The sequence below is a fragment of the Somniosus microcephalus genome, chromosome 11, assembly GCF_052327205.1.
Source record: "Somniosus microcephalus isolate GS21.2 chromosome 11, FLI_Smic_1.0, whole genome shotgun sequence".
Classification (NCBI taxonomy): Eukaryota; Metazoa; Chordata; class Chondrichthyes; order Squaliformes; family Somniosidae; genus Somniosus; species Somniosus microcephalus.
This window is the reverse complement of record NC_140997.1, coordinates 195,886,632-195,911,331: the sequence shown is the minus strand read 5'-3', so window position 1 is coordinate 195,911,331 and position 24,700 is coordinate 195,886,632. Positions and strand designations below refer to the sequence as shown.

General features: G+C 41.7%; 1 protein-coding gene and 1 long non-coding RNA gene across 7 annotated transcripts in view; one reads left to right on the top strand and one right to left on the bottom strand.

Moving 5' to 3' along the window:
* The window catches only part of LOC147111092 (ERC protein 2), an 885,067-nt gene that overhangs the window by 116,834 nt on the left and 743,533 nt on the right, over positions 1 to 24,700 (bottom strand). For 2 of the 6 annotated variants that reach the window (XM_086001635.1, XM_086001636.1), the window contains one exon: positions 22,505 to 22,570. The exons of the other annotated variants lie outside the window; for them this stretch is intronic. In XM_086001635.1, coding sequence (XP_085857761.1) covers positions 22,544 to 22,570 — 27 coding nt within the window. In that variant the 3' untranslated portion in view covers positions 22,505 to 22,543. The remainder of the gene's footprint in view (positions 1 to 22,504; positions 22,571 to 24,700) is intronic. 6 annotated transcript variants of the gene reach the window in all.
* On the top strand, positions 14,441 to 23,606 carry LOC147111095 (uncharacterized). Its single transcript, XR_015080039.1, has 3 exons — positions 14,441 to 14,684; positions 16,185 to 16,308; positions 23,227 to 23,606. It is a non-coding gene; the product is annotated as an uncharacterized LOC147111095 (long non-coding RNA).

Genomic DNA, 24,700 nt, shown 5'->3' with positions numbered 1-24,700 from the left:
TGCCCTTGTTGAAAGTTTATCCTTTACATTTTAAATGATGCATAATTCTAATTTAGGTTATTCTGATAATGGCACATCCATTGTAGGTTTACCAGCTCAAATGTGTCTTGAAGTGTCAGCCTTGGCTCAGTGGAAGCACTCCTGCCTCTGAAGCCACTCTCCAGAAACTTAAGCAGAATAATTCAGGCTGACGCTTCACTGCAGTTCTCAGTGAGTGCTGAACGGTTAGAGGTGCTGCCTTTCAGATGAGACATTAAACCGAGGCCCCGTCTGCCTTCTCAGGTGGACGAAAGAGATCCCATGGCACCATTCAAAGAAGAACATGGGAATTCTTCTGATGTCTTGCCCAATATTTATCCCACAACCAACATCACACACAGACTATTTGGTCATTTATCTCCCTGTTGTTTGTGGGACCCTGCTGTGCACAAATCACTGCCTTGTTTCCCTACATTACTGGAGCGATTACACTTCAAAAGTGCTCCATTGGCTGTGAAGCGTTTTGGGACATCCTGATAATGTGAAAGGCACTATATAAATGCAAGTTCTTTCTTTCAAATCACTATGAAGTGATCATTTATTTCAGGTAGCATCGCTGCAACTAGGCCATGTTGTGTAGGGGAAAGAAAGCAGTCTCGGCGCCAGATCGGATGTGGGGGAGGAAGTTAAGCTCAGGGTCAAGTAATGTGATCTTGCTGAAGGGTAGTCATAGAATCATAGAAGTTTACTACACAGAAGGAGGCCATTCGGCCTATCATGTCTGTGTTGGCCGAAAAAGAGCTATCTAGCCTAATCCCACTTTCCAGCTCTTGGTCCGTAGCCTTGTATGTTACGGCACTTTAAGTGCTTATCCAAGTACTTTTTAAATGCGATGATGGTTTCTGCCTCTACCACCCTTTCAGGCAGCGAGTTCCAGACCTCCACCACCCTCTGGGTGAAACAATTTCTCCTCAACTCCCCTCTTATCCTTCTACCAATTACTTTAAATCTATGCCCCCTGGTTATTGTCCTCTCTGCTAAGGGAAATAGGTCCTTCCTATCCATTCTATCGAGGACCCTCATAATTTTATACTCCTCAATTAAATCTCCCCATAGCCTCCTCTGTTCCAAAAGAAACAACCCCAGCCTATCCAATCTTTCCTCATAGCTAAAATTCTGCAGTCCTGGCAACATCCTCGTAAATCTCCTCTGTACCCTCTCTAGTACAATCACATCTTTCCTGTAATGTGGTGACCAGAACTGGGCACAGTACTCCAGCTGTGGCCTCACTAGTGTTTTATACAGTTCAAGCATAACCTCCCTGCTCTTATATTCTATGCATCGACTAATAAAGGAAAGTATCCTGTATGCCTTCTTAACCACCTTGTTTACCTGTCCTGCTACCTTCAGGGATCTGTGGACATGCACTCCGAGGTTCCTCTGTTCCTCTACACTTCTCAGTATCCTACCATTTATTGTGTATTCAAATGCATTACCTCACACTTCTCTGGACTGAATTCCATTTGCCACTTTTCTGCCCACCTAACCAGTCCATCGATATCTTCCTGCAGTCTACAGCTCAACAGTCCTCATTATCAACCACATGGCCAATTTTTGTATCATCTGCAAACTTCTTAATCATGCCCCATACATTGAAGTCTAAATCATTGATATATACTACAAAAAGCAAGTGACCTAGTACTGAGCCCTGTGGAACCCCACTGGAAACAGCCTTCCAGTCACAAAATCATCCATCGACCATGCTTCCTGCCACTGAGCCAATTTTGGATCCAACTTGCCACTTTCTCATGGATCCCATGGGCTTTTACTTTTCTGACCAGTCTGCTATGTGGGACCTTGTCAAAAGCCTTGCTAAAATCCATGCAGACTACATCAAATGCACTACCCTCATCGACCCTCCTTGTTACCTCCTCAATCGAGCTAGTCAGACACAACCTTCGCTTAATAAATCCATGCTGACTTTCTTTGATTAATCCGTGCCTTTGTAAATGACAATTAATATGGTCCCTCAGAATTTTTTCTGAGATGTAGATACTGAAGTGAAAAGGATGAAGGATGCAGCTGTGAGGCACACCACAGGTGGCCACGACAGAGCAGTACCAAGGAGATGGACTACAGAGGAAAATGGAGTGGTCAAAGGTGGGGAAGACAGCAGAGAGGTCGAGGAATATGAGGAGTGGTGGTGATCCACAGTCACAGTTACACAGGATGTCATCAGTGACCTCAACCAAGGCAACCTTACTGCAAATGGAAACTGGATTGGGTGGACCTAAACAGGGAGCGGCGGGAGAAGTGAGGCCACAATTGGAACAATGTGTTTGGGCACCTTAGAAGGGGTAGATTGGAGATATGGCAGTAGAAAATAGTGGAACTGAGGGTGGGCTTTTTAAGAAGGTGGGGAGGGAAGAGAGGATACAGTTTTGTAAAGGATGGGGACAATGTCAGATAGAGACACAATGAAGATGTCGACAAGTATGGGGCCAAGAAGGGGGAAGGTTGAAAGTGAGTTGGGATATGGTCGAGGGAGCAGATGCTAAGCTTCATGGAGGTGATGAGGATCTGGGGAGATAAGAGGGAAACTGCAGAAAGGGGACTATGTTTGTGAGGGTGCCTGACAGAAGTGGGGTATGGGGAAAGGAGAGGGCAGGGGAGATTGAAACAGCCACATGAATGGCCTTGATTTTGGACGCATTACATGAGTTCCTCACATTTGATAAAAAAGGTAAAGTTGGAAGGTATGGAGGAGGAAGGTCAGAGAAGGTAGTTTCTGGAGATCCTTTATAAATTACAGGCAACTTTGTCCTGCATCAGATATCAGGGATTCACTCATTCAAGTTTTTAACTCTGTATTGTGGACTGGTTCCCAGCATATCCATTATTTATACTGTGGGCTATTGTAGCTATGGGAACTTTTAAAAGGATTTATTGACCATTTATAAATACATTTGCAAACATCCTACACTCACAATAACTTACTGTTTCACCTTTAAAAAAATAAACATTAGACCATTCATCATTTGTTTTAAACTAACACAACACAACTTTAGCTAACATTTACCGACTGATTAAGAATTCTGCATTACTTGGTGGCTTAGCCAGATAGTTCTAATTTTTTTTTAAAAAGGCATCTAACATTTTTTTTGGTTAGGTTTGAAACATGTAGAACATTAAGATTGACTTCATACACCTTCCGTTTGAAGCATACAACTAGTTTTCCAGATTTGAACTATTCACTAGAACAAAGATATTATAAAATGTTCCCAATTCAGTTAATTTTATATATATATATAAAACTGCAGTAAATAATAGCTACTGTAAGGATTGCTTTGTAGATCGTGGTTTCTGTCCAGAATTGTTGATTCCTGAGCGGGTCCCCAGCAATCGATGGCACTGACAAATGCAAATCTACTGGTCCTCTACATGACTGACACAAATGAAGACCCTCTTTTTCTGGCTCACTCAATTTACCACTGGAACCAGAACTTCTGCCTGATGGCCTCCTAAATTCAGAACTCAACTGAAAGTTGGTGTTCGTCATCAGGACACAAGCTTGCCAATACAAGGGACCATCATGGTGTCACTGCAATAAGCGTAGTGCATATGCAGAACAACAAATGCCACCGTGCCAACATAAGGGAACTGCACATGCTTGGGACAGCATATTTACATAACTGGTTACACAGAGGTCAGAGCCAATTTACTGTGTAAGCACTCACTTGACACTTGGACCCTGATAAAAGTTAAAAGTGTCTATACTTACCTAACTCATTAAATCATTCTAAAACATCTGCTTCCCTGCTTACTCCTAACTTCCTAATAAGCACCTCTGTGGAAATTGCACAGGGTTGAAGACAAAGAAATGAGCCTTAAATGGTGGGCCAAAGTCACAGCAAAACTGTAATGCTCATAATTAGCATTTATTAAAACATGACATATTATACAACAATTATAAATTGGCTATAGTTCTATGTTTACTGGTTTATTGAATTATTATAGTAGCATAACTTTATTTTTCAGATGATAATTAAAATGATATTCAATACTGAGAAGAGGTGCAAGAGTTAGTTATGAAACCTACAGTGTTGCACAATTACATTTTTCCAACATAGGAGAAAACAATTCCTAAACTTGGATTTTCTTTGCAATGCCATTTTATTCTGTAGATATTCTAACTTCAGGAATGTAGCATTAGAATGAAAATCCTAGTCCCACTCTTTGTCATGCACTTTGGCAGTGTTTGATCAAGCACTCCTTTAATCGAACTTTGCTAAGAAAACCTGGAAGTTTAAATAAAAAAATTGCCACTTATACATTGAGAAACTGTAATTATGGGGCACTGCAGCTGTCATCACACACTATTCATGGAAACATGATGCCCTTATTAAATAACTTACATCATTGGGACAGCTAAGTACTAACTACTAGATAATAATAAAGGCCTGAAATATTACCCTCATTTCATGACTAGTTTAAGTCCTTCGGTTTAAATCCAAAGTAGATTCTAATTGCACAATTAGTTCTTAAAGCAGGTCAGTTGTGTTGTCTGATACTCATTCTGTACTCTTTGTACCTTTACTTTCATTAGTTAAAAATGAATAGTGTAAACTGGTGTTGCAACACAGCATACCTTCATGTACAGACTTATCCCAGTCACCAAGACTGCTTATTTCTACCTCCGCCCTACCTCACTTCCAATGCTGCCAAAACCTTTAACCATGTATTTGTCACCTGTCGACTTGATTTCTCTTTGTTGACCTCCTACCCTTGAGCTTCCATAAACTCCAAGTGTTTCAAAATTCCACCACCCACATCCTGTCCTGTGTGCCCAACACCTCCAACCTCACTGACCTGTACTGGCTCTTATTTTCCAATGCATCAAAACCTCATCCTCATTTCCAAGTCTCTCCATGACCTTGCCTCATCCTCATTTCCAAGTCTCTCCATGACCTTGCCCCACCCTCCTCTGCAAACTCTTCCAACCTTACTTCCCTACAGCAACCTTGGGTCCTCCAAATCTGTGTTTCTGTGCATCCTTCTTGACCCTACCCTTGATGGCAGAACTTGCAACTGCTTCAGCCCTGTTCTCCAGAATTCCCTTCCTCCATCTCTCTACTTCTCCTTCCACCTTTAAAAGCCTTCTTGCGACACACCTCTTGTTTATGGTCATCTCTCCTACTCTCACTCTATACCTTAGTATCCAACCCTCTTTTCCTCTCTGCAAATTGCCTTTGGATGTTTGAAAATATTACAGACACTACATAAATGCAAGTTGTTCTGCTGTTTACAAAACATATTAACATCTCATTTGCTTCTCAATCTTAAGCAGTTTATTTGGATGAGTCCCACAGACTGTAGGCCCAACACTTCTCCATAAGGAAGGAAAGCTGGTGGCATGTCACCTCAGGCCACTTACAGAACTTCTGATGGGCAGCTATGCTGCAGAATTGGCAGGAGCATGCTGAGCACCTGCCCTTTTGTTTGTGGACTCGGAGTGTGTGGTGTCAATAGGTAGGATTCTAAAGCTAGAGAGAAAATGACTCTTGCTTAAAAAAACAGATGTAGCCTGTTCCACTTAAGCGCTTACCCTGGTTAAACAGAGTTTATTTTATAAAGCTAAATTTCCCTCTCTTCAATTTGGTTAATTTTCATTTTGGTATATAATTTTGATGATTGTATGTAAATTTAAAATCTTTAAGCATCGGATTAACAATCTTCACTCTTACCTTTGCCATTGCAAATCTGCTAACCATTCACAAAGGGGTCAGTTTGACACTTCATTATTCATTGTCAAAGTTCATTAAATTGTGCCACTTTTGATATAGAGCAATATGTTTCTAAATAAGCTTTTGTACTAAAGAATACATGATCTGTATCTTCTTAAACCCATGACCCGGCCAAATATATGTATATTGTGAAAAAAATTAACCACCTTGAAGTATAATGAATTGTTTAAAATTAACATGCAAACTGTAGTACAATAATCTTCGCATATACACTAGGAAAAACTGAAGTTATCTGCATACTTCTTTGTACGTGTAAGAAGACAAACTTCAAATAGTTAGCACGGCCTTGTCACTGTTGTTTAAAGCGGAATGTACTTGTGTGTTAATCGCCTGCTGGGTGAAGGTAGATAACCTGTCCTTTGATCAAAGGGACAAGTGATGGTTTTACATTACATCCTGTCTCTCTTTAAACTGACCCATTGCTGCAGGGATAAATTTCAGGATTTCTCTTTATACTGAGTATTTTGTTACTTATTGCATACCATCACTCAAGGCATCAGGGTATAATCCAAACACTGTTTGTGGTCCTTTCACATGATGACCATCGAAACGTTACCAATTCAAACCAACCCTAAAGGATGTCACATGTTGAAAAGGGACTAGCTCCTTTCGTTGACCAAATTGTAAAAGCTTGTTTAGAAATTTGCTTCTCTTTTGTTTATGTTTCCAAAATTTATGTTTGCCAGTGCAATGTTTAAATCTTGAGTAACAAACAAGTAGGTTAAGCATTTATTGTTGAAGCTTTCAAAGAGTTGAGAGAATAAAATGTTAAAAGCTACACCTGCAGTAAAACTGCATAGCTATAACATTCAAGACTAAGGATGTCGAGGCGCATTAGTCTAAAACGGCACTTCACAAAAGCAGTATAGCCTTTTCATTTAGGGCAGCTTCCAAACCTTGCAAAATACCAGTTTCTCACACAGCTATTTGTGATGACTATTTCTATTTACTTTAGGCACTCCAAGAATATGATGAAATGGGACTCCGTGGTTACCAATGTTTTCTTAGCTACCAACAGATCTCAGTTTGTTCACAATCAGTATTAATATGTCTTGATTTGATGAGCAGATTTGAAAAATTAGATTAATTTTCAGTGCGTTGTCCTAATTAATAGCTTTCCATTTATTTCTCTCATCTCACAAGTATCATATTCTTGGAGTGCCTAAAATTAGATAATCAAACATATTCTGGTCCTTTAAAGTTCAATATTCAAGACCATTTTGTGAAACAATCAGGAGCTTGCAGTATAGAAAATGTTAAATTCTATGCCACACTAAGTTTATATGTAAAGAAAATCTTTAGTGATGTGCATTAATGCCTCTGAGTCAGAAGGTTGTGGGGACAAGTCTCACTTCAGATACTTGAGCACAAAATCTAGACTAACACTTTAGTGCAGTACTGAGGGAATGCTGCACTGTCGGAGGTGCCATCTTTTGAATGAAACGTTAAACTGGGGCCTCGTCTGCCCTCTCAGGATGTAAAAGATCCTATGACACTATTTTGAAGTAGAGCAGGGGAGTTCTCCCTGGTGCCTTGACCAATATTTATCCCTGAACCAACATCACTGAAACAGAATATCTGGTCATTATCACATTGTTGTTGGTGGGACATAAGAACAAGTGCAGGCCATTCAGCCCCTCGAGCCTGTTCTGCCATTCAATGAGATAATGGCTGATCTGTAGTTTAACTCCATCCACCTGCCTTGGCTTTATCTCCTTTTATACTCTTGTCTAGCAAAAATCTATCGATCTCAAATTTAAAATGATTAATTGATCTATAATCTATTGCTTTTTGTGGGGGAGAGTTCCACGCTGCTAACATCCTTTGCTTGAAGAATGGCCTGGCTCTGATTTTAAGGTTATATCCCCTTGTCCTAGACTCCCCCACTAGCAGAAAAAGTTTCTCTCTATCCACCCTATCAATTCATTTCAAATTCCTTAAAACCTAATCACCCCTTAGCCTTTTATATTCCAAGGACCTTGCTGTGTGTAAATTGGCTGCCGCATTTCCTCCATTACAACAGTAACTACACTTCAACAGTACTTCATTAGCTGTATAGCTCTTTGGGACATCCAGAGGTTGTGAAAGGCGATATATAAATGCATGTCTTTATTTCTTTGTTTTCATATTGGAAAGTACCACACTGGAAAAGATTATGTAGTCCATCTGTGCAGCCCTAAAAGTTAATAACTCTCCAAAGCCCACTACCTCAAATATCTTTCCAACTCGCTCTTAAATTTTTCCACGTTGTTTGCCTCTACTGATTCCCTTTGCAGTCTGTTCCAATGGTTTACCACCTCCTGTGGAGTTAAATCTAAACTGCCTGTGCACCTTCCCTCTTCTAAGTTTGATCCTGTGTTCCCGGGTTCTAGTGTGTGTGGCAATCTCAAATGTACTATCAGGGTCCAGCTTATCTATTTCCATTGAGACTCGTTACTACTTAAATAATATTTCCTCTGAGCCTTCTCTTCCACAGAACAACCAACCCCAGACCCTTCAATGTTTCCTCATAGCTCAAATACCTTAACCTTTTCTTAGTTTGGTTGTTCTGTTCTGTACTACATAAGAACATAAGAAATAGGAGCAGGAGTAGGCCATTTGGCCCTTCGAGCCTGCTCCGCCATTCAATAAGATCATGGCTGATCTACTTCATCTCCACTTTCCTGCACTATCCCCATATCCCTCGATTCCCTTAATATTTCAAAATCTACCGCTCTCTGTCTTGAATATATTCAACGGCTAAGCCTCCACAGCCCTCTGGGGTAGAGAATTACAAAGATTCACAATCCTCTGACTGGAGAAATTTCTCCTCATCTCAGTCCAAATGATCAACCCCTTATTCTGAGACTGTAACCCCTACTTCTAGACTCCCCAGCCAGGGGAAACATCCTCCCTGCATCTACCCTTTAAGAATTTTGTATGTTTCAATGAGATCACCACTCATTCTTCTAAACTCTAGAGAATATAGGCCTAGTCTACTCAATCTCTCCTCATTGGACAATCTTCCCATTGCAGGAAGCAGTCTGGTGAACCTTCGTTGCACTCCCTCTATGGCAAGTATATCCTTCCTTCAGTAAGGAGACCAAAACTGTACACAATACTCCAGGTGTGGTCTCACCGGGGCCCTATATAATTGCAGTAAGACGCCTTTACTCTTGTACTCAAATCCATTTGTAATAAAGGCCAACATACCATTTGTTTTCCTAATTGCTTGTTGTACCCGCAGGTTAACTTTCAGTGATTCTTCTACAAGGACACCCAGATCCCTCTGAACACCAACATTTCCCAATCTCAGACGATTTAAAAAATACTCTGCTTTTCTGTTTTTCCTACCAAGTGGATAACTTCACATTTCTCTACATTATATCCCATTTGCCATGTTCTTGCCCACTCACTTAGCCTGTCTATATCCCCTTGAAGCCTCCTTGCATCCTCCTCACAACTTAACATTCCCACCCAGCTTTGTATCATCAGCAAACTTGGATATATTACATTTGGTCCCCTCATTCAAATCATTGATGTAAATTGTGAATAGCTGAGGCAAAAGCACTGATCCTTGCGGTACCCCACTAGTTACAGCCTGCCAACCTGAAAATGACCCATTTATTCCTACGCTCTGTTTTCTGTCCATTAACCAATCCATGCTAGTGTATTAACCCTAATCCCAAGAGCCCTCATTTTGTTTAATAACTTCTTGTGTGGCACCTTAACGAAAGCCTTCTGAAAATCCAAATACACCACATCCACTGCTCGTTACAACCTCAAAAAACTCCAACAGATTTGTCAAACACGATTTCCTGTTCATAAATCCGTGTTGACTCTGCCCAATCCTATTATTATTTTCTAAGTGCCCTGTTACCACGTCCTTAATAATAGATTCTAGCATTTTCCCTACTACTGATGTCAGGCTAACTGGTCTGTAGTTCCCCGTTTTCTCTCTCCCTCCTTTCTTAAATAATGAGGCTACATTTGCTACCTTCCAATCGACAGGAACTGTTCTAGGATCTATGGAATTTTGGAAAATGACAACCAGTGCATCAGGTCCATGGGATTTATCGGCTTACAGTCCCATTAATTTATCCAGTACTATTTTTTTACTAATACTAATTTCTTTCAGTTCCTTATTCTCGCTGGAGTCTTGGTTCTCCACTATTTCCGGGAAGTTTTTTGCATCTATCTTCTTCCGTGAAGAGAGGCACAAAGGGCCAGAAATTCGGATCCCCACGGGTGAGTACGCGCTGGGTACTCGCGCATAGGGCCAACAAAAGTGCCGGTTTCGTGCATGCACTGCGCATGCGCGGGAAACCGGAACTTCCGTTCCCTTGAAGGAAGGAGTTCACAGGTCGAATGCGTGCGCCGGAGAGGCAGCGCATACGCCTGGAACTTCTGTTTTTTTTTTAACCGGTTTCTCCGGGAGGGTAAGTCTCCAGCAGCTACGCTTTTAAAAAGCAGTCGCAAGGCCTGCTTTTAACAAGGTAAGTGGTGAATTAAGTAAAATTAAAACATTTTTTCCACAGGTGTATTATTTTTAAATAAGGTAAGTTTATTTTTAGCCCCGTTAAAAACTAATTAATTTTTTCAAAAATTTAAACTGTTTAAAATAGTTATTTTATGTAATTTATAGTTATTTTAAAAATGTGATTAAAAAAAAAAATTTACTTGAAGTTTTAGTTAGGTTTTGGGGCCGATCTCTATTCATAGATTTGACAGGTCTTCCTGTCAAATCTATGAATAGAGATTCCCTGCTACGATTGGCTCTCCATGGCCCATGTGATCCCAGGGGACGCGTCGAACTAACTGCGCCCCTGGGATACACAAGCACTACCTCCAATGACTGGATATCTTTGTACAGAATACTCCAGATGTGGCCTATACAGACTCATCCACCTTTTGGTAATTTTTGCTCTATTCCTCTGGCTACACATCCCAAGATCCAGTTAGCTTTCCTTACTACTACAGGTAGACTATCCTTTATCTGAAAACCTCGGGACCAGCCGTGTTTCGGTCTTCGGAAAATTTCGGATTTCGGAAGGTGGGTCGGCGGGGGTCCGGCGTCGGCGGGGGTCTGCGGGGGGGGGGGGGGGTCGGCGGGGGTCCGCAGGGGTCGGGGTCGGCGGGGGGGGGGGGGTCCGCAGTCGTGGCTTGTCCGTCGCTGCTAGCCTGGAATGCAATGAAGTTCCGCATTTCCACCAACAGGTCGTCGTGCTCGGTCGGAACAGGGGCCGGCACCGCCGCGGGCTCAGAGCTCTCGTTGCTTTCGAGCCTTTGGAAGAGAGTCAGGTGGTTCCGTGGGGGGGGGGGGTCGTGCGCACGACTTACGCTGACCCTCTGCTCAGCGTAAGTCGGCGGGGGTGTCCGCGGGGGGGTCGGGGTCGGCGGGGGGGTCGTGCGCCACTCTGGTCATGTCGTGCGCACGACTTACGCTGAACGAAAAAGCCTAGAGGGTTTCGGTTTTCGGAAGTTCGGATAAAAGGTAGTCTACCTGTACCACACATGTGCTGTCAGTTTCAGTGAGCTGTCCACCAATATTCCCAGAACCCACTCATACAATTACATAGAATCTGTAGCACAGAAACAGGCCATTTGGCCCAACTGGTCGATGCTGGTGTTTATACTCCTCACGAGCCTCTGTCTCATCTCGTTATCTCTTCCCATCCTGCCGCTCTGGTCCCTTCTCTCTCGTGTATGCTCCAATCCTCCCCTTAAATGTATCAATGCAATCTGCTTCAGCCACTCTGTGTGGGAGCGAGTTCCACATTCTCACCATGGTAAAGACATTTATCCTAAATTCTTTATTTGATCTCTTAGTGGCTACCTTATATATATGCCCCTTTGTTTTGGACTCACCCACAAGTGGAAACAGTTTTTCCACATCCATCCTATTGAAACTTTCATAATTTGAACACCTCCATCAGGTCTCCTCTTAGTCTCTTTTCCAAAGCAAAAATCCACAGCCTGCTCAATCTTTCCTGATAGTGTATCCTTTCAATTTTGGTATTATCCTTGTGCACTTGTGCACTTTTTCCAGTGCTTCAATATCTTTTTTTGTAGTATGGATACCAGAACTCGGTTTGGTAGCGTAGTGGTTATGTTACTGGACTAGCTCCAGACTTGTGCTCCAGAACTAGCCGCACCTCTAGCCAAGCTGTTCCAGTACAGCTACAACACTGGCATCTACCCGACAATGGGAAAAACTGCCCAGCTATGTCCTGTCCACAAAAAGCAGGACAAATCCAATCCGGCCAATTACCGCCCCATCAGTTTACTCTCAATCATCAGCAAAGTGATGGAAGATGTCGTCGACAGTGCTATCAAGCGGCACTTACTCACCAATAACCTGCTCACCGATGCTCAGTTTGGGTTCCCCCAGGACCACTTCGCTCCAGACATCATTACATCATAGTTTCCTGTACATCCATTCTTCTATTACTGCTTGTTTGTTTCTCTTCTGTGAAGCACTTGGGGTTATGTATTATGTTGCATGCTATAGAAATGCAAGTTGACATAGGAAATAAGTCGCCAATGGAGGAGCAATTAAAATCGGGGATGCACAAGAGGCCAGAATTGGAGGGGCGCAGATACCTCATAGGTCTAGAGGAGCTTACAGAGATAGGGAGGGGTGAGGCCATGGGGGGTTTTGAACAAGGGAATGTGAATGTTAAAATCGACTGAGTGCCGATGTAGGACAGCGAGCACAGGGGTAATGAGTGAGCGGAACTTAATGCGGGTTAGGATAAGGGCAGCAGAGTTTTGGATGAGTTCACATGAGAGGACACAGGTTTAAGGTGATTGGCAGAAGAACCAAAGGCGACAAGAGGAAAAACATTTTTACACAACAAGTGGTTAAGATCTGGAATGCACTGCCCAAGAGGGTGGTGGAGGCAGATTCAATCGTGGCTTTCAAAAGTGAATTGGATAAGTACCTGAAGGAAAAAAAATTGCAGGGCTACGGGGAAAGGGCAGGGGAGTGGGACTAGCTGAAGTGCTCTTGCAGAGCCGGCATGGGCTCGACGGACCGAATGGCCTCCTTCTGTGCTGTAACTATTCTATGAGTCTATTACAGCCTTGGTCCAAACATGGAAAAAAGAGCTGAATTCCAGAGGTGAGGTGAGAGTGACTGCCCTTGACATCAAGGCAGCATTTGACTGAGTGTGGCATCAAGGAGCCCTAGTAAAACTGAAGTCAATGGGAATCAGGCGAAAAACACTCCACTGGTTGGAGTCATACCTAGCACAAAGGAAGATGGCTGTTGTTGCTGGAGGCCAATGATCTCTGCCCCAGGACACTGCTGCAGGAGTTCCACAGGGCAGTGTCCTAGGCCCAACCATCTTCAGATGATTAATCAATGACCTTCCCTCCATCATAAGATCAGAAGTGGGGAGGTTCGCTGATGCTTGCAGTGTTCAGTTCCATTTACAACTCCTCAGATAATGAAGTCTATGCCCGCATGCAGCAAGACCTGGACGACATTCAGGCTTGGGCTGATAAGTGGCAAGTAGCATTCGTGCCACACAAGTGCCAGACAATGACTATCTCCAATAAGAGAGCATCCAACCACCGTCGCTTGACATTCAACGGCATTACCACTGCCGAATCCACCATCAACATCCTGGGGATCACCATTGACCAGAAACGTAGCTGGACCAGCCACATAAACACTGTGGCGACAAGAGCAGGCCAGAGGCTCACCTCGACTCCCCAAATCCTTTCCATAAGTCAGGAGTGTGATGGAATACTCTCCACTTGCCTGGATGAGTGCAGCTCCAACAACACACAAGAAGCTCGACACCATCCAGGACAAAGCAGCCCGCTTAATTGGCACCCTATCCACCACCTTAAACATTCACTCCCTCCACCACCGGTGCACCGTGGCTGCAGTGTGTACCATCTACAAGATGCACTGCAGCAACTCGCCAAGGCTTCTCCAGCAGCACCTCCCAAACCCGCGACCTCTTACCACCTAGCAGGACAAGGGCAGCAGGCGCATGGGAACACTACCACCTCCAAGTTCCCCTCCAAGTCACACACCATCCTGACTTGGAAATATATCGCAGTTCCTTCATCGTCGCTGGGTCAAAATCCTGGAACTCCCTCCCTAACAGCACCGTGGGAGTACCTTCACCACACGGACTGCAGCGGTTCGAGAAGGCGGCTCACCACCACCTTCTCAAGGGCAATTAGGGATGGGCAATAAATGCTGGCCTTGCCAGCGATGTCCATATCACCGAAAAAAACTGCACACAGTACGCCAAGTGTGGTTGAACCAAGGTTCTATACGAACCATTGAGTTTGTATTCCCACAATATATATTTCCCTCCCCTTGTCTCATTAGCTTGCACTTGTCCACATTAAATGCTGGTTTCCATTCATTAGTCCAACTTATCCAGATCCCATTGTATTTGGTCGACCTGTTTCTAACTCCAACTACATTTGAACTGCAGTATTTCTACTTGCCCCAGCAGATACACCAAAGTTGGGACACTGGCAAAGGTACAATACTTAACAAGTTCATTCCGCTGAGACAAAATTAAAATCCATATAACTCAGTCTGCTTAATGATTAACTGTCCCTATCATACGAATAAATATTGCGAAGAACTCTGGCTCTGTGTTCAACAGCAAAAGTCCATTTTGTCAGCTGATACACAAGAAATTGCATTAATTACTCAAACAATCCCGTGTTGCGGGTGTGATTTATAACCAGAGGCTGGCTTACAACATCAGACAAAAGGGTTTTGTGATTTTTTTTAAAAAAGGAAACAAAAGCAGCTGCTGAATACCAATGCACCGTGTGAACTACTAGCAACTATTTATAATCTGGGGCATTTAATGAATCAGATATTCTGCTATGCAGTCAGATTTATAAAAGACAGTGGGAAACTGAACTAGACAAAACCATCAGGTACGTAGCATTGGCATGAAAGTAGCCGCCTCGGAGATGTTGATTCAAAAATATTCAAACTTTGGTTTGAATCTTTTATGCTACGTAATTACTAGCCAGTTTGCTCCATAGGATCGGCACAAGTTTTTCGTGCAAGCTTTTATGAACTATGCTATGAAATATAAACTATGCAGACCGGATGCATCAGATTAAAGAAATCCACAGCTGCTCTTAAACTGCAGTTTTCAACAGATGTATTTGTTACACATCAAAGTTCCGTGTCCTTGCATTACAATATACTTAGCTACACTACAGATCCACTATTACAGCTTAATTCAGGACTTTATCAACTAGACAAAACTCAAAGCACCCAATAAAGAAAATCTTTAAGGTACAATGAATACTAAAAGCTTAACAGATTATGGACAAATAAAACTAAGATTTTTTTACAAAATAATTCACGTATTTGAGATGAATCAATAAATCGTCTATTCAAAATGTAATCTTCAGTAATGCTTAACAAATGAATTTGACTCGTTTCCTTAGGCTTTCCACTGTAGCGTACTTTACATTTGGATACTTCAATTTGCCATCCCTTTACTGGCCATGTGCTTTAAGAACACACAGAAAATTAAATTGAACACTGTACTAGAAATTCTGTACCAATGTTAATCAGATATTCGAAGTTCATTAACTAAGAGTATACAAGACAAATCTAACTGACAAAATAAACACTATTTATAGATAACTGTTTTCCGTTTCTCTTTTGCCTCAGGAATTCAATGCCAAACGTGTTGCTCTTTTCCTTTATTTCCAACTTTACTTCTATTCTAGTTATTTTGTATTCTTCCATATCTGTCCTTCGATCTTTATTTTATTTTTATTTTTATTTCTCTCTCCATAGTTTGGCCTGAAAACAAATTCCATTACATCATTCAAACTTCTGGACTGACTTCATCTGCTCTATAATCGGTGCCATTCTTTCAGTCACTATGCTCCTGCTCTTTGTAACTCTCCCTAAACCACTTTGCCTTACTGCCTCTCTCTCTCTTCCTTCAAAGGCCTCTTAAAAACCCATCTCTTCAATCATTCCTTCAGTCTCCCCATTTAAGCTTTCCTATCTCTTACTTAACTCCACTTCCATTTGTAAAGCAGCCACGATGTACCTCTGCATAAGGAATGCTATAAACATACAAAATACATTAAAAACTTGCTTCCATTCTGGCCTCACTCATACCCTTGCAGGTTCAAATCCCTCCTTTACATTGATTTTATTTCAATCCTGCTACCGCCACATTAAAAAAGCTGGGTTTTTTTTAACATACCACCCCGCCCCCCCCCCCCCACCACAAACCAGTCACGGTAAAGTCACAGATGGGATTGGGCATGGTCAGGAGCTGGAACAGATACATAGAAGTGAGGTGCAAGAGGGAAGTAAGAAAACCCAGGCTCCAACTATAGCCTAGTCCACATGGTAAGCTCCTCAATGCCCAATACCTTATTTCCTTTCATCTATTCCAGCCCATAAAAAACATGGTTAATTCCATGATTCTGCACTGCAACTGACGAAGCCACGCTGAAAATGAGCGCCGATCTGAGACAGGGCCATAACACTGTAGCCCCGGTTCTCTCACCTGCACCCCTTGTGAGTATAAATGTTACTTTTTGTTGAAAGACAGAATGGCACAGTGTCCCTTCAACTCTAGAAATTGGGTTTTAAACCAGTATACAACAGTGGGATAAAGTTCCTCCTCTCTACTGCCTATATAAGTCCGACAGAAATTGAGTGCAAGCGCTTAGTTAGTGGGGAGTTACATGAACAATTTTGTGCTGCAGCCCTATCCCCACTAACAACTGAATGATTGAGCAAACTAGGCCTGTATTCTCTTGAATTCAGAAGAATGAGAGGGGATCTTATTGAAGCATACAAAATTATTACAGGGCTTGATAGGGTGGATGCTGGGAGAATGTTTCCCTTGGCTGGGGAGTCTAGAACCAGGGGCCACAGCCTCAGGATAAAAGGTAGGCCATTCAAGACTGAGATGAGAAGAAATTTCTTCACAGGGTGGTGAATCTTTGGAATTCTCTACCCCAGAGGGCTGTGGAGGCTCAGTCATTGGGTATATTCAAAACAGAAGTCGATAGATTTCTGACCAGTAAAGGCATCAAGGGATATGGCGATAGGGCCGGTGAATGGAGTTGAGGCAGAAGGTCAGCCATGTTATTATTGAATGGCGGAGCAGGCTCAAGGGGCCGAATGGCCTACTCCTGCTCCTATTTCTTATGTTCTTAACGCTCCTGTGAAGCACCATGGGACATTTTACTACGTTAAAGGTGCTGCATAAATGCAAGTTGTTGTTGAGACTTCCCAAACTTAATTCCGATAGGATCCTTATAGGCATTAGAGAAAGGAACATTTTCAAGCTACTAGTCTGTGCTTCATTCAAACCTAGCGGTAAAAGGACAGTGTGGTAATTCCCTGGCATGAGTTACAAGTTTTACACTGCAAATGCTGCCACTGATTTTTACTTTTCAAAAACTACCACTTATTGAAAAATTGCTCATTGTTATATTTCTTTTATTAAGTTCCAAGTCCGGCTATATTGATACTCAGCGATGGGCTATAGTCAAAACATTTTTTTCAACAGGCTGCCTGGGCTCAACTTCTATTTAAATAACAAACAATTCCTGGCAAGGGCGGATAGGGCCAAGAATGTATTCATATATATAAACAGGTTATTATGAACTATGAACATAAAATTATTATGCGTCTATGGAAAGAAACAGACCATTATAAAGCAGCTTGTGGTGGCGGGTAGTGTTGTTGTGTTCAGTGTATCTAGAGTAAGTGATAATGAACAAAGGGGGATATTTGAATGAAGTTTTTCTTCATAAAGTACAAATTACTGGGTGGTGATAATAGGTGATGTCTGCATAAGAGTTACCTGTGAAACTGTGATACAATTTAACAAATATTAAAACCACATTTGCTATGGTGTTTGTACATTATATTAACTTAATACAGTATTTGCCAAAATGTTGAACTTGGTTATATTAGCAAACATTACAATTCAGCAGAATATTGCTAATTTTCACATGCAGCTCATTTGTGTTTCTCATCAGCTGCCGTCACGTTTCAGGATTTTTCTCCTTCTTTCAGGTTTCACGTTAGTGAGAGCTGAATGTTTACCCATACTGCCTTTTACTACCATCACAGAAGGACATGCTGGCAAAAGCCACCCAACCATTGATCCTGAAAGGCTTCATATACTTAGCTCCCTCAGACATTCGATCCCCACCTCAATATGTCCACTAATCTCCAGCAAAATTAAAAAGATTTTGTGTGATACCTTAACATGAAATGCCAGATGAACAACTGGGGCAATATGTCTTGCAATCTACGTAACCTCCACCAACAAGAATTGTGAAGGGCAGATAGAAATCGACCCTGCATTCTGGACCCCGGTACAGCCCCATCACTTGACCTGCTGAGTAGCAGAAATGCTTCATGTTGCAGGAATTGCAGGGGGAACTAGAAGCCGGTTTCATATCCCCACATACCCAATCACACAATAGTCAAAACAGAACAGTATTGGAACAGTTGAGCCTGGACGTGACAAAGGCATTGAAGACGGTTTCAGCAGCAGATGGACTGACGTTGGGGCACAGATCACTACAATGCATCTCCCTCACTACTATGTTTGTACTTATCTACACATCAACTTTGTTCAAAATAGAAAAGTAGCAAGTTTCAAAAAAGACAGCAGCACCTGGTACAACCTGGATTCCTAAAAAGGATCACATAAATGAGTTGGCTTGCAAGTTTTTAATGTCATGAGTAAAGGCAATAATCTCTTCAAAATTTTTGATCAGGCGATAAGAGAGATTAAAGTACTAAACACATCGGGCTCGAATTTCATCGGGCCGTTGAGGCGGGATTGGAGGCGTGTGGGGGATTAAAATCGCGAAATCGGGGGGCACGAACCCATCCCGCCTCCTAGGAGGCGGGTACCTGCCCTGTGCTGGGAGCCGCCTCCCCGAGGCGGGAAGGGGATTAGTGCCAATTAACTGCCTGTTAACAGGTAGTTAACAGGCAGTTTTTAGCCCAATCCCTATTTTTATCCCTGAAGTGTGGGCTGCCCGACGGCTCCAAACCACGCCAAGTTAGCGAGGCGGACCGTCGGGCTGAAGGACTTGGAGGGTTTGAGATGTCCGGTGCTCAGGTGAGTGATGGGTGCATGAGTGCAGAGGTAAGTGTGTTTGGTGTGTGTAAAATGTTTAAATAAGTTCTACTTACCTTTACTTAATAATGCAGCCTTCCTTCCTTCAGGTCTCGGGAGTCCCTCATCTCACCGGCACAGAAAGCAGAATGGCCGCGAGCTGTCAAAAGCTGCAGCCTCTGCTTTCTGTTCTGGAGAGATCTCTAAATCAGCCTGAGAGGAAGGAATTAACTTGGAGTACAGATTGTCAGTGTTTGACAGCTTCAAAGAGCTGTCAAATGCTGATATTTCATCTGTCAAAAGCTCTTGACAAATGAAATGTCAATCTGTGACGTCACCTGTTGCCGGTGGCCCTTAATTGGCCTGCTGAGCCCACTGGTCAATCAAGGGAAAATAGAGTGGGTTGGCCACAACTCGATGGAGGCGGGACTACAACCCCAAAAGTTGGAGTCCCGCCTCCTACACGCCTCCATTGATAAAATCCAGCCCATCATTTCTGGGCATTACCACTGTTAGCAAAATCCTATTTGAGCAATTGGCAGATGTAGAAATTTGGTGTTGCGACAGTATCACCTGACACGTGTCCAAAGGAATTCAGTTCAACAGTCTGATTATGCAGACATATTTGATGGATGGTTATCCACTAAATCAGGGTTAGGTGCCCTGGCATCTGAAAACAGGTTATACCTCAACGCATTTGCTTTCAGAGTTGGTTTAACAACTGCCTCAAGTTGTCGCTTCCTCATGTTGACCAAGTGTGGAAAGGAGCTCACAAAATAACAAAGATATTCTTTTTTGAAGAATTTAATTTTAAGTTTGTTTCAAAAGTACTAACTTTGATGCAGAGAACAGTAAAGGTTTGCACCACAAGAAGGAGGATAATGTCATGAATTCCCAATGCTTCTCAGTAGCCTGCCTTAGGCAGGAGAGTAAAAATGCATTTATGGAATAAATTGGTCATGACTCACAATTCTTATGTTTGAAAACCTCTGCCTCACCCACCTGACGGCTTACTGAAGATGGGGGAATTGCCTTTTTCCTTTCCTTAATAGCACATAAGAGAACGTGAATGATTCAAAATGGCATTGGGAATGTTGTTTATCAGGAAAGAGCTTGCACAGTTATGTAAATTGTTGATCATTCGTAAATTGTTCAAAAATATTCAATATAATCTCTAAACTATTAAACACAACTCAACAATTCCTTGTCAACAGTCTAAAACGAGACACAACACTGATTGTGTAAAAGCTTCTCTCTTGTGGTAATAAAATCAACAGGAAGGCGACCCACAAGATGAGAAAAATAACTGATTAAACTTTATCTAAACAGTCGTTAATAACAGTTAGCTCTGATGGTTTGGTTGCTTGGCTCAGCTTATCCATGATATGGTGAGGATAAAAAATGATACACAGTGGGGACGATTTTAAGGATAAACGGAATTGGTACGGTCACGGGCCTAGGTGGATGGGAAGCTGTTCAGCCCTCCGTAGTATGAGTTCCTGGAGATTTTAACTCCTGGGCCTCAGCTTTTGATTGGAGTGAATCTCCTGCGTGAACTCGGTGGGAAAAACTATGTGGCCGGCAGGAGGCTGCCACTGGGGTCCAAATCGAACGGTCCCTGACACTAAGGTAAATGTTTTGGAAGGGGGTGGGGTCGAGTGATCAGATGGGGAGGGAAGCCCTGGGCAGGGGAGGCCCAAGATTTTCTTGTGGAGCCCAGAGCAGCACTCCTGCTCCTGCTGGCCCATAAGGAAACAAAATGTTTTATAAAAAGTAACCTACCTTTCTGGGCCTCATCTGGCCCTGGATCCTCTTCCCAATAGGTTCGGCCTGGAGGTGAAGCCACAAGGTCTTTCCCGTGCAGGCCGAGGGCCAAGACTGCAGTTGGGCCCCGATGACGTCATCGGAGCCCGATCTACATATTTAAAGCAGGGCCTCGCTGTTTTCTAGCAGGTGTCCTGCTCTCCTGCTAAAAAGAGCAGGTTAATATTGGGATTCGTGGGAAGGCAGCGGAATCCGTGGGCATCAGTCACGAGGGGCATTTTTACTGTGTTAAAACTCCCACCAGCATCTACCCTCATAGTACAAAAATACGAAAATGCTTTAATGTGCGTTCAATACCCAATTCTTTCTGAACAAGAATCTACAAATCCATTTATATAATGGTAAGCTTGAAGCAGCATCATTCGGACATTATAAAGCAGTAAAATTATTTTTGATCAGATGTTGATGCAAGGAACAGAACTAAACAAAACTCTGTAACTGACACCTCCAGACATAAGAATGGAATTTCACGATCAGATGAGAGCTCAACTGTTTGTATAACACCAAGATTAAACACCGATTCAAAATGAGTCTCTACAAGAATCTCTAGTTTCACAGACCATAAAAATCCCTGCACAAGCAACATCAAACTGTCAAAACAAATTCGTATTAAAATTCCCGCAGAGTACAGAGACAGATGTCTATAGTAACCTTGGTTCTTCATCTGTGTTTTCTTTCATTTAGATTCAATTACCAAAAGAGACAGGAAATTAGAATTAATTAGTGATTTTTGCAATAGTGCAATCTTTATTTTTCATGTGTAGCATTTATAAATTAACTGTAAGTAAGTCATATCACTGTCACGCCATTCTGTTCAAACATTCCGTTTTCCCTACAAGTTGTTGAGCAAAAGTACTTCCCAAATTAAGTTAATTAACTTAATTTCCACCTTTTCAGGTCAATAATGAAAGCTGCTAAGGAATGATGTGCATTGGCTTCTGAACACACATGTGTGAAATTGATGCAAACATCAAACTTTTTTGATTTGATGGAACATTACTTTTAAAAATATAGATATCTTAACTCAGTACATCATTTTACTGGAATTTTAGGCATAACTACTTTCAGTATCAGCCACTAAATCATATTGTGGAAAACCTGCAATACTACTTTGTTCACGCAGCATCTCAATACAGCCTCTACTGATCAAGTAGAGAACAAAAAGCAATTACCTGGGTACAAATGTGTGAGGGAAATTGTCTTCAACTTGATCAGGTTAGGGTTAAAAGTTCGTAACTGGTGAGAACCATCCCTATGAAGTAGTGTGTTAACAACCTAGCTTTTGAAGCCCAATTTTCCTTCTTTTTCCTTATGTTGACCTTTACTCCTTTCTTCCAAACCAGTTTCCTCACATTCCTCCAGTCTGGAAAATTGGCCATGAATTCTATCCCTGATTTCAAAAGCAATATTGCTTTATAGCAAATGCAAGGATCTCCCCACCAGGAAGCTCCACACATAACAATTTATTTGGCTAATAGTAAATGTTATGTACAGATCTTCACTAGAATGTGTACGTGTGGGTGTGTAATTTAACTGTTATGTTACCAAGGCCTGAAGTATTCGTTTTATTCACATCGCTAGCACTGATGCAAAAATCTACTGTTGTGAATAATTTCTCACCCATACTGCTACAATTCAAATTCACATTTCTTTAGAAGGCAATGTGGACAGAGACGGTGACACAGGAACAACAAACGGTAGAACACACACAAAGAAACATTGCACAAAGAGCAGAACATTTGAGCATTACAGCGTCCAGTGCAATCTGATCTGAGAAGAGAAAATCCAGGCTCTCACCCCTCAGAACAAAACTGTAGCTTTGGTTCATGTGTACTGTTACGCCCATATGCCCTCCTCATCATCCTATTGGTCGATATGTTTGAGGACATGCATGGCAGCATTGGAATGAAACAAAGAGAGGGTTAGTCAGTTTGACGCATTAGGACATTTTTATCTCTGTTGGTAGAAATGTGAGTTTGTTTAAAATAGACAGCCTGCAGCTTCAGTACAAAGACAAACAAACATATAGATTGTCTACAGAGACGATTTCACCCCACTGGAACCTACAAAACAGAAGCTGAAGCAAAAACAAGCAAAGAACAACCAGAGTCCATTTTATAGAAGTACTTACCCAGTATAAGAGTTTAGAATTTTAAGGCTGCTTCTTGACTGTTTTGTAATCCCTATATATACTCTATATAATAAACAAACACTATTCTCATGAAACAATTTTCTAACAAAGACAAAAATTACGTAGGCTTAGACTGTGCATTTTCATGATGCTCGCAAATATCTGCTGCAAGCCATTCAATGAAAAGAATCATATTGTGCAACTTCCTTTTCAAGTTTTTGACACAAGTCCTCTGCAATCAAAATAACAAACGGCAAGGCCGAATGAATTTTATCATCTATCATAGTCGAGGGATGATGGAGCCTGCTTAATGACTAATGTGAAAGATAGATTTCAAGTTCACAAAAAGTATTGCAATCTTTAATTAATAACACTTCTTTATTTACAGAACGCCAATTTTGCTGCTGATTTCAGCTATCCCAGGAATAAGGGAGGTCTAAAAGTGTCAGCTATTAGAAGAAAGCACGTTACTACACATCTGAAAAGCTAGAGATGAAAATAAAGAAACTGGGCAGTGAAACATATTGGTATATGTTCTGGCCAGGCTGGATTTGTACTAAATTCCTTTATGCCTTTTTTTAATGCTGGTGTTTACCTGTTTAAAGTAAATAGATTATTGCATGTTTTAAAAAGAGTGCAAACAATGAGTTAGATATTCACAGTGGAACAGTACTGATTGGAAAATATACCCTGTAAAACAAAGAGGATTTCCTTTAATTTCTGCTAGAGTTAATAACATGTTGCTTCTTAATAAAGGAGATCAAGATATTCCTGTTCATGCAAAATTCAACAGAGCAAAAAAGTTATAATTAACTTACATGTCATAACAGTGTCTTAAAAATAGATTTAAAGTAGACACACCAATCTTATTCACTCCAACATTTACTTCATCACATTTTGCATTTTGAAACTTTAGACAGTTGTGTTCCTATGGCCACCTGGGCCAAAGGTGAATAATATAAGGAGGACACCCATAAATTCAGATGGATCTTTAGGCATGAATTGGTTAGATCGTTGCAAGAATGGAGAAATCAATTTGAATATGCGGCTTAACGATTTGGACTTTCAACAAGCAGGCGTGTCAAATTGTTGCCTTTAGCTGTAGACTATGAGAACTATAGCACTTCTAGTATTTCACCAAAAAAAAATGAAGATAAACACGTACAGACTTAATCACAGCAGCATTAGGAGACGGATGACCCAGCTATGTGCCTCTATGAACACCAACCGCAATTATCTACTTCTGCCACTTAGCATGGATTGGTAAGTTAATCACTTGCTGCTAGTGAAACAAGCACTGCCCATTTCACACGCTAATACCTATCTTATTACAGCCTCAGATCAGTTTGCTTTAATCTCCACTCAGAAATTGCAATAGATCTTCTCTTGGCTTTGGTGATTACAATTCAGAATGAACCCTTTTTTTTTTAAAGAGAGGGAGAATTTTTTTTGAAACAGCAGGAGTGCAAAATAATCCATTTTGTACTTGGTCACTGATCCAGTTATCCTTTCAAAGTATGTTAGAATTAAATGAACTAATGTTGCAATTATTAAGGAGACCCAGAAAATCCTTGGTACTCCCCTCTAAAATTTGCTTGCCGCCATTCTGAACACCAGGGGAAATGGTGGGACCCAGGAAAGCTCATATTACTCTTTTAAACATGCAGGTACGTGCTGATTTTTTAGATTCCGTAGCCTTTTCTTCATTCTGAAGCTCTGATTAGCACAAACACTCTCTGCAAACATAGTGTTTCAAACCATTTCATTCTAAAATCATTCTACTGTGATTGATGCAGCCAGGCTTCAGTTAAGGCAACTTAAAAGGAGATGTAGGAAGAAGAAATTTCAATATTTTCAATATA